Genomic DNA, 11,200 nt, shown 5'->3' with positions numbered 1-11,200 from the left:
TCCACTTTTTTGCCTGAAATATGGTAAAGCTAAGCTTGCTATCACTAAAAACTTAAAACAAACAAACAAAACATCACCCTTCCAATATAACTCAAAAATTAACTTTTAAAAAAAAATCAGGAACGAAGACACAAAATTCCCGATGACCACTAACCTTAAATACCGAAAGAAAAATAAAACTCTGAAGAAGAACTATTTTTTGTTTCCTGAAGGCTGAAGCAAAGGTTCCCGAAAACACCGACATAATAAATGCTTCCTTACCTCTAACCCATTACCCTATTATAGTATTGGACCAACACCAAAATTAAAGAATCTTAACACCATTTTTTTTTTTATTTCAACCAAAACACCAAAAATTACACAAAAAAATATATTATTTATTATTATATTATTTTTTAATAAAATAGAATATTCTTTTTATTATTATATTATTTATAGTTAATTTATTTAATTAATCAATTAAGTGAAAATATCATTATTAATTTCATGAACATATTTCATAAATATTAAAACTTGAAAATTATAATAACACATTATATTTTCCTATTTAAATATTACACTACTAAAATAAAATACATTCAATTAACTCTAAAACATAACACACCCTTGAAATATTAATTAAATTAAACTAATTTTCCGATACTATATTCGTCCCACAAGTGTTTAATTAATGCATTTCGAAGTGCAATGTGAGCATCCTTATCTTTGATTTTTCTATATCGAGCTAGAAATTCTTGAAATCGAGCATCGTCATTACCCACCTTCTCAACTTCTGGATTTGACACTTCAAACCGTTCTTCAATGGGTGCATTAAAGTTGCGTTCATCTTCTATTATCATATTATGCATAATAATACATGAAGTCATTATATCATGTAATATCCTCTTATTCCATAGACGCGCTGGTCCTGCCACAATGGCAAATCTTGATTACAATACTCCAAACGCATGTTCTACATCTTTTCTACATGGTTCTTGTTTTCGAGCAAAAAATTGTTTCTTCGGGTCAAGTAGAATGGTTTGAACAATAGTAGACCATTTTGGATATATACCGTCGGCTAAATAATAACCCATATTATACTCTTTCCCTTTAATGACATAATTAGCGGGTGGAGAAACACCCGCAGCAAGATCAGCAAAAAGATGGGACGCCTCCAACACGTTAATATCATTGTTAGATCCAGGTAGACCAAAATATGCATACCATATCCAAAGATCATAGTCAGCTACAGCTTCAAGAATAATAGTCGGAGATCCACTACGACCAGCGTATTGTCCTCCCCAAGCCGTAGGACAATTTTTCCATTTCCAATGCATACAATCTAAACTACCCAACATTCCTGGAAAACCTCGACTTTCACCAATGTGTAGTAGCCTTGCAACATCATCAGCGTTAGGTGATCGAAGATAGCGGGCTCCAAAGACCGCAACAACAACACGATAAAATCGTTTCAAACTTTCCAAAGCAGTAGATTCTCCTATTTTGATGTACTCGTCGGTAGCATCTGCCGGTACACCATATGCCAACATTCGAAATACGACTGTTACTTTTTGTAGACCCGATAACCCAAGCTTACCGAGTCCATCTCTTCGTTGGACGAAGTAATTGTCATGCCTTTGTACAACATCATAAATATGAAGGAATAAAGCACGACCCATTCGGAATCTTCGGCGGAACATCGAGGCAGAAAATCGAGGGTTCTCTGCAAAATAGTCATTGAAGAGATTGTGATTAGCATTTTCTCGGTCACGATTGACTACTATATGACCAGGAATTGAGCCCCTGTGTGACCCTTCGTTATTTTGGTGTTGAGTGATGCAAAAATTGTTGTTAGCAGTAATTTGACATACCACTTGTTTTTCTAGATCATCATAATAATCATCATCATTTGAAGAAGAAGAAGACGATGCTAAATAAGATGAACTACCATAATGAGAATTCATCTTTAGCCGTATGTGTTGTTGGTCTACATTAAGCCAATGTTTTATAGTGTAGATATTCACTATCTTCAGATTTCAAATTATTTTGTCTTAAGAAAAGATAACCGTAGCATTGTATTGTTACATCGTATTTTGTCTTCAGATTTTAAAAGAAAAGATACTCGTAGCATTGTATTGTCACATCATATTTTGTCTTCAGATTTCAAATTATTTTGTCTTAAGAAAAGATACCCGTAGCATTGTATTGTCACATCATATTTTGTCTTAAGAAAAGATACCCGTAGCATTGTATTGTCACATCGTATTTTGTCTTCAGATTTCAAATTATTTTGTCTTAAGAAAAGATACCCGTAGCATTGTATTGTCACATCGTATTTTGTATTCAGATTTCAAATTATTTTGTCTTAAGAAAAGATACCCGTAGCATTGTATTGTCACATCATATTTTGTCTTCAAATTTCAAATTATTTTGTCTTAAGAAAAGATACCCGTAGCATTGTATTGTCACATCATATTTTGTCTTAAGAAAAGATACCCGTAGCATTGTATTGTCACATCGTATTTTGTCTTCAGATTTCAAATTATTTTGTCTTAAGAAATCTAGCTTCAACATCCCTATATAATGGCATATTTTTCACATAAGATGACCACACCTCTTCAACATAGTTCTAAACCAACTTCTTTCTCTTTCAAAATGACTTCAATTCGAACTTCTTCATACTCAATTGAAGAAGATGTGCACTTGTGTCATGTGTATCCTGACATTTCTCAAAATCCAATCATAGGAATTAACCAATCCAGAGATCAGATGTGGGCAAGAGTTGAATTAGCATATCACTCTGGACAGTTTAGTAGTCAACCTCGACCGAGAAGATCTTTGCAAACTCGAATGACGACCATTCTTGCGGCAATTTCAAAATTGAGGGGATGCGTTAACCAAATTGAAAATAAAAATCAAAGTGGTGCTTCTCAAGAAGATATTGTGAGTATATATTGTTATAGTTTATTTTTAGTTAGTAACTTATTTTTAATTTTATTGACAATATTTATTTATTATTCAATAGTTAAATCAAGCGAAGATGCTATTAGCACAAGATCCAAAGTACATAAGAGGGTTCAAATTTGCTCATGTGTGGTCCATTCTTAAAGATTGTGATAAATTTACAAATGACAACACCAATTCACCAGCTATATTCCAATAACAAGGTCGTAGTTTCAATTCCCCCCAATCTTGTTCTTCTGGCTTCGAATCACCGACATCAGCACCCACCGGTATGAGTTCATTTGATCTTAATATGAATGATGAGGAAGTTCCTATTAATTTATCTAAAAGACCTATCAGTGTGAAAAAAGCAAAAGGAAAACAAAAAAGTGATGAACAATTTAAAAAATTAATAGATCAAAGTCAAAAACTTGTTAACGTTATAAAAAAGGTAACTTTGAAAGAAATGAACTTCTGAGACAAAAGGTTGATGTGGCTAGAATGAGAGAAGAGAATAAAATTTTATTTACGGATATGAATTCTATATCCGATCCAGAGTTTCGCCAATTTATTCAAAGCGAAAAAAGAAAAATTTACAGATCAAGAGCACAAACATCCGAACATGGAGAACAAGGAGAAGGATCTCAATATCAGGGATCTCAATATCGAGCATATCAATTCCAAAGATCTCAATATGAAGAAGAACACATAGAAGGAGCTGAAGATGAACATCAACGATCTCAAAATCCTTCACAAGATTATAGTCAATATTATGACTATCTTGGCGGAACTGGGAATAATTTTTAAAATTATTAGAAGTATGTCTTAGTTTGTCTTGTATTATATATATATATATATTGTTTTCTATTTTATGTTTGGTATATTTGATTTTAATATTAGAATGTAAGTTTGTAATATTTTAATTATCTTTTGTATATTTAATTAATTTCAATGTTAATTTTATTTTCTTATAGTGTAGAGTAAGAATTTTCACACAAATTAAAATAAATTATATAAAAACTTAATTATGAAATATTTGAAATTTTATTTAAAAAGTTAAATTATATGTATTTATAATTTAAAAAACCCAACATAAAATATAAACCCAAATAATATTCATATTTTTTTATATATAAATATATATATAAGATATAAATATATTTATCTTAATAAAAAAAAACATATATGCCGTGTGAACGCATATATACCGTGGCACTGTTCATAAACGGGTAAATGCGGATATTTTTGGAATAGAGTTGGAGCTGGATTTGTGCTCTCCACGACATATATTGTCGTAGTCCCGTGTGACTGCAGTTCGCCTAAAATAATGATAATGATTATAAGAGAGAATTCAAAAAGGGAATTTTATTATTAAGAATGGTAACCGGTAGCAGGTATAGAATATGAAATGATCACTGGTAGAGTACCCTTATTACATAGCCCGATCACTGATTTTTTGGTGTCAGACACGATTTCTCAATTAAGAAAGCTCACCAGCCGTTAGATCAAGCTATTAAGACTCAATAGTAACCAACGACCACGATGACATCTTGGTAAGTTCTTGTCGGCCGTTCGATATACGTAAATGAAACGAACGGACCCGATTAACCAGTGACACTCGTCCTGCCTCCGTACTGGGTGGGACTAAATCCGTGCCCATGTATCTTTATATATTTGTATATATATATACACATTGATGTCTCATGTGTGTGCACTTCAATTTCTATTTCTCTCTCCCTACGTATATGTATATATATATATTTATATTTGTAAGTATGTAAATCTATATATGTTATTACTCTCCTGTCATACATGATCATAAATACGGCACAATCATGATTTTTTTTTTTAAAACAAAGTCTGGTGTCCATTTTAAAAATAAAAACAACAGAGTCTGGTTCTGGGCATAAGAATAACAACTTTAAGACAAAACATATTACAAAAACTTCTTAAGTGTATTATATATGGAATTTTATTTCATTTTCCTGATCTTTTTTTTTCTTTTGACTTCTTCTTCGACTAGTACATTTTATAACTCACTCAATGTTATAAAGAAAGCCAAATGAAAACATTCAAAAAGGCAAAACAGAACAAGATTTTCAAAGTTCTTATTTGAAATATACCTCGAGCATTGACAAATCTAATGCAATGCTCCCATTTCAAATCCACAAACATAAAGCTAGATATCGAGTAAAAAGAAACCAATAAAACTGAAAAAATAAAATGGAAAAAAGTATAAATCCCATGCCAAAAAGCTATTCTTTCTCACTATAGGAGTTATCGTCAGGTCAAAACTCAAAAAGGCATACGCACAATAAGATGAAACTTAAAAAGTTAAATCAAGAATAAATCTGATCAAATAAAAAAAATCATATTCTATAATAACACAAACCAATGATCACAATGGTTAGATAAAAAAAAAACTTCAACACTGAGACTAGTCGAACCTGAGATGAGAGAAGGAGATGCAAGAAAGTATAAAGGTCAGGCAATAGACTAGTTAGGCAATAGACTAGTTGATGGTTTCATTTTTCTTCCTTTCTTTCTCTTTTTTTTTTTTAATTTTAACTTTAATAATTTTCTTTTAATAAATTCCCCTTATTTTTTCAGTTCCCTGCCTTTGGGAAAAAGGTTTAAATTTAGGCTATATATAAACGTATCTTAATTTGGGCTTTCAACGGAAGAGATAACAAGTGTTTAAAGTCTCTTAATCGGATGCGTTACTTATTTTTTTTTATTTAAAAAAAATAAATCTCAAAACTCCACCATTTGTGAAGGATTTTAGATCACGTTTGGTTGCAAAAAAAAATTATTATTGTTTTTAATTTCATTATAAGCTTCCTGAATTTTTTAATGTCATGCATTTATGTTGCAAGACATTAAAATGCATCATTGTTTATTGCAGATGAGATGAGAAATAGATGAGAAGCAGCCTTCTAGTGGCAGCTGGATCGAGTAGCGACAGTGGTGGAAAAAGAGGCACTAAGGTAGGGAAGAGAGAAAGCATGAATCGAGTAGCGACAGTGGTGGAAAAAGAGGCACTGGGGTAGGGAAGAGAGAAAGCAGAGAGAGGAAAATAAATGGGTTTGGGCATAAAAAAATTAATCAAGGTTATTTTTTAAAATATAATTAATATTTATATTTTTTTAATAATAATATAATTTAAAGTACATAATTTAATTTAATTAGTTCTTTTTAATTTAAAAATAAATACTAAATGTACCATAAATATTAAAATTGAATAATTTTTTTATATATTTTAAAAAAGTTTTAACGACGGTCGCACAAAAAGTGTTACTACATGTCACACCTGGCCGCTCGCACGAAGAGTTGTTACACCAGATGTCAGCCATATGGGAGAAGAGAGTGGCTCACGGTCATGTGTGAGAGAGAGAAACAATCAAGAGGGTAAGAGAGAGCATGTTTAGAGAGAAGGGAGCAACATATGAAATAAGAGAGTGAGTTCGAGGGGTTAAGGTTATTGGTTTGGGCCTTAAACTGAGTTGGGTTAAATTTTTATTTTTTTAAATATGGCCATTTGCCAACAATTAAAAGTTGTCGTTGGCGATAACTTATTTTCAATTAACCAATCAATAAAATAACTCATTTTCAATTAATACTAATTTTATATATATATATATATCAAACAAATTTAAGTATTATTCTTTGTATTATAATTTAAATTTAAATGAAAAAATTATTATATAAACATATAGATGCAAAAATTAATAATATTAGAAAAAAAAATCTAGTTTCAAAGGTTGTTAATCAATACATATTTTTATAAATATATTTACATAATTAAGTTTATTTTTTAAATTAAATTTCATTAATTTTTTTATAAATATATTTTTAGGTTTTTTTATTTGGATTTTATTAATAGTCAACATTGGAGTTAATAGCGATAGTTATTGGTTTTATACAAATTATCGGTTGAGGTCAATAGCGACAATTTTTAACTGTCGACATTGGTCTCAAATTAACTGTCGGCGTTGGTGTCAATGGTGACAGTTCTTAACTGCTGAAAGCAGTTGTGATAGTTATTAATTGTCGGTATTGATCCCTTTGCCTACAGTTTTAAACTTTCAACATAAAGTCTAGATGAACAATTACGACAGGAAAACCCAGTTTTGTAGTAGTGTTTCCATTCCATTCCATTATTCTTGTAACGCCCTAGTTACTCCAAGAACATTACTATGAACTTTGAACCGTGCTTAACTCGCTAATTGAGTTCTTTGGTTATAAATGTGCATCTAAGTGTTATTAACAGGTTAAGGTGAAAAACCAATCAAAAGAAAATGATATACTTTATTTAAAATATAAAACTGTTCATGGGCCCATAAAATGTTTACAAGTTATTTACAATCCAAAATGGTCATTATAGTTTAAAATTTACAACTCGCTGACCTAAGCGGCAAAAATAGGGTAAACCCTTAGTTCCTCCGAGAAACTCCTTGGCCGTGGTGGTTAAGCGGCCGCATATGTACACATCACCACCTAAGCTCTCCACTCAATGTTGGGTGAGCTTTTCTTTCCCTTTACCTGCACCACATAGCACCCATGAGCCAAAGCCCAGCAAGAAAACTCAATGCTGCATGTATATAATATCAAATGATGATCATGATAATCATACAGAGCTTATAGCCCTAAACAGATGAGTGGATATCACTTTTTGGTTACATTAACCATGGAGGAGCGTATAAATCTAATCAGATGAGTGATTTAACACTTGGGGTTCTTTTAACCATAATGAGTGACTGACGAGCAAGTCACTACAAGGCTCAACACCTTCTTTTAACCATAATGAGTGACTGACGAGCAAGTCACTATGGGGCTCAACACCCAAATCCATGTGACAGTCTAGTCACCTGGACCTTCTGGCCCTGGCTCCAATCAAATGAGTGACTGTTGGGTAAGTCACTTTGGGCTCAACACCCATAGCCATGTGACGAAGTAGTCACCTGGGCTCTCTGTCCATGGCTCTAAGTGACTAGTCATAGGCTAGACAAACGCTTTTAGTTTTCATAGAACTTGAGTTCGGTCCGGCATTAATGCTCATTTGAGTCATTCAATGTAGATGTCGATTAGATCTAATCTTTGTCGGCTTGCGTTAAACATGCTAAGACCTTTCTTGACTTATTAGTCAATACCATGTGACCAGTGCTCAGTACTATTGTCGAACTTGAAAAGTGAGTCACAACTTCACAGTTAATACTGACACCATTGCCAATTCTGACTATTTAGTCAGTGCCATGCATAAGTGAGCAAGATTTTCTAAGCATTTGATATACAATCAATGTCCACATTTAAATACGCAACATGCCTCAATAATAACCATGCATGTCACATTTGAGGTGCAGTTTTCTTACATCTGGTTCGAGCGAGACATAGTAGAAGAACGACCCTTGAGAACGATCGACCTTGATTCCTTAGCGGTTACCTAATCATAACCAATTATAACCTCCATTAATGAAAATCAACAATCAAAGGGTCTTGACCTAAACCTCACTCCCGGGACCGCGAATTGTACCCAAATGGTGAGTAGATTTGATCTTGAGCCTTATGAATTGAAACCCCAAACCAAAAACCCTTAAAAATGCCCTAGCACTCAAGTCAGACAAGAACCACCCTGAGTAGCATTGTAGCACCCACTTGTGGGCGCTGTAGCGCTACACTCAGCCAGAAATGCCCTAAAACTTTCCCCGTTCGACTCCACCATTTCCAACCTGAACCAAAAGCTTCCAAACCTCATTTTAAGTCCCCAAATGAACCCAAAAACCATCTACACATGTCCTAGGCATCACAACCCAAGTAACCCTAGCTAAAAACTTCCACCAATTCCCATTAACCAACTTAGAAAACCAAGCTAAAAACCAAAACAAAAACAGAGCAAAGCTAGAGTTTTAATGGCTAGAAACTTACCTCAAGCTCAGTTTAAGATCCTCTTAAATGGTGGAACACAATCCTAAGCCCTCAAGATCCTCTTACCTAGCTTGAGTCCTCAAGAACAGCTCAAAAATCCAAGGGAAAAAAAGGAGAAGAAAAGGATGTACCAGAGGAAACTTTGATACTCTGTTTTGGCTAACCTTCCACAACCTTCAATGGCTTATATCAATCTTAAGGTGAAAAGACCTTTTTGCCCCTAGGTCATTTAAAGTTTTCTAAAGGCTCCCAAGGGTAAAATTGTCATTTTCCATCTATTTCGTTAATCATAATTAACACCCGTCAATTCCCGTTAGTCTCAAAAACCAATAATTCATATCCCATTCCCTTTAATTCCCGGCAACGCTCTAATCACCAAAATACCTCGAGACTTACCCCGAGCCCCGAACTTCATCTCGTTATGACCAAATCGCTAACTTGCACTCAAAGATCGTCTCATGCTGAATGACTCGAACAAATCCACATTATGATGTGGCCTCAACAATAGTTCACCAACATGCATGAAAATACACAATTATGCCCTCAACGAGAAAAATTACCAAAATGTCCCTATGATGAAATGTGGACCCACATGCATGAATTTAACATCATATTATAATATAATTAACATAAACATGCACGTAATCATTTAATGGCATAATAAATCAATTATGGCCCTCCCGCCCTACTAATCCAACCATTAAACCGCATTAGGGATTTTAGGGCATTACAGCTATCCCCTCCTTACAGAAATTTCGTCCTCGAAAGTTACTTGAACAGCTCGGGATACTGTTTCTGCATATCTGACTCCAGGTCCCAGGTCACTTCCTCGACCTTGTTGTTCCTCTACAATACCTTAACTAAAGGTATCGTCTTATTCCTGAGGACCCTTTCCTTTCTGTCAAGTATCTGGACTGGCTGATCCTTAAAGGAGAGATATGCCTCAAGCTCCAGATCTTCATAACTCAAGACATGAGTCACATCAGATACATATCTCTGAAGTGCTGAAACATGAAACATGTTATGCACTGCTGACAATGCCGGAGGCAAGGCCAACCTATAAGCCACTTAACCAATCCTCTCTAGGATCTCAAATGGACCTACAAATCTAGGGCTAAGATTGCCCTTCTTCCTAAATCTCCTCACCCCTTTCCATGGCGAGACTCTAAGGAAGACATAGTCTCCCACCTAGAATTCCACGTTCCTGCGCTTGGGATTTGCATAAATTTTCTGCCTACTCTGAGAAGCGAGTATCCAAGCTCTAATCTTCTCAATGGCCTCATAGGGACCATTACGCCCTAAACTCCAGGGACCGTTACGGTGCACATTATAAACAGTGCTAAACTCGCTAATCGAGTCATTTGGCCATAATCGTGTGACTAAGTATGATTAACAGTTTAGGGATTAAAAATTTTGGTTAAGATATAATGTTTCATTAGAACGTTTACTGTATACATTGGGATCCCAGAAAATATAATTTAAAGGTTAATTACAAGAAAATATTTACAACCAGCCAATCTAAGCGGCAAAACAAGGTTTAATCCTAGTTCCTCTTTCAACCCTCGGCCGTGGCGGTCGAGCAGCCGCATATGTACACATCGTCACTTAAGCTCTCCAACTCAAGGATGGTCCAGATTTCTTTTTCCTTTACCTGCACCACCTAGCACCCGTGAGCCGAAGCCCAGCAAGAAAACTAAATATGCTAATGAACAGTAATAACATGTCATCAAATCATAATGTGCATGCCTAGCAATAATAGGCTTCCTCATGCATGCAAGCAGGTGCAAACAAATGATTATGGGGTCCTACATCTGAATAGATGACTAATGAGTCAATCTCTGGGGACCTGCTTCTTGAATAAATGACTAGTAAGTCAATCTCGGAGTGGGTGACTAATGAGTCACACCCTGCATAGGTGACTAATGAGTCACACTCTGTATAGATGACTAATGAGTCATGCCCTGCATAGGTGACTAATGAGTCACACTCTGTATGGAAGACTAATCAGTCTATCTCTGTCTAGGTGACTAATGAGTCACACTCTGTATAGAAGACTAATGAGTCACACTTTGTAAAGAAGATTAATGAGTCTCACTCTGTATAGGTGATTAATGAGTCACACTCTATATAGGAGACTAATGAGTCTCACTCTGTATAGGTGACTAATGAGTCACACTTTGGAGGTCCCATACCCTCCTAGCCATGTGACTTGCAAGTTACCTTGGCCTTTTTGGCTTTGGCTCTAAATAACTAGCCCTTAGACTAGACAAGCGCTTTTAGTTTTCATCGAACTTGAGGTCGGTCTGGCATTAATGCTCATTTGCGTCATTCAATGCAGATGTCGATTAGATCTAAT

The 11,200-nt window shown here is 34.5% G+C and overlaps 1 protein-coding gene and 1 pseudogene across 1 annotated transcript; one reads left to right on the top strand and one right to left on the bottom strand.

Moving 5' to 3' along the window:
- Nucleotides 1-623: 623 nt before the first annotated feature.
- On the bottom strand, nucleotides 624-1,943 carry LOC133814131 (uncharacterized). The gene is made up of 2 exons (XM_062247128.1): nucleotides 1,052-1,943; nucleotides 624-907 (listed from the first exon to the last, which is right to left on the bottom strand). The coding sequence occupies exons 1-2, from the start codon at nucleotides 1,941-1,943 to the stop codon at nucleotides 624-626; spliced, it is 1,176 nt and encodes a 391-aa protein (XP_062103112.1).
- An 842-nt stretch (nucleotides 1,944-2,785) lies between these two features.
- Nucleotides 2,786-3,729, top strand: LOC133817651 (uncharacterized; annotated as a pseudogene).
- Nucleotides 3,730-11,200: the final 7,471 nt, after the last annotated feature.

Source organism: Humulus lupulus, chromosome 2 (genome assembly GCF_963169125.1).
Source record: "Humulus lupulus chromosome 2, drHumLupu1.1, whole genome shotgun sequence".
NCBI lineage: Eukaryota > Viridiplantae > Streptophyta > Magnoliopsida > Rosales > Cannabaceae > Humulus > Humulus lupulus.
Note: the sequence above shows the minus strand (reverse complement) of the source record. Positions and strands in the feature narration are given on the sequence as shown.

Excerpts from the sequence above, each read along its gene's own strand:
- LOC133814131 (XM_062247128.1), bottom strand. The coding sequence starts at position 1,943 with ATGAATTCTCATTATGGTAGTTCATCTTATTTAGCATCGTCTTCTTCT. Across the intron at positions 908-1,051 it reads GGGTTATTATTTAGCCGACG|GACCAGCGCGTCTATGGAAT; the intron begins GTATATATCCAA and ends CCATTGTGGCAG.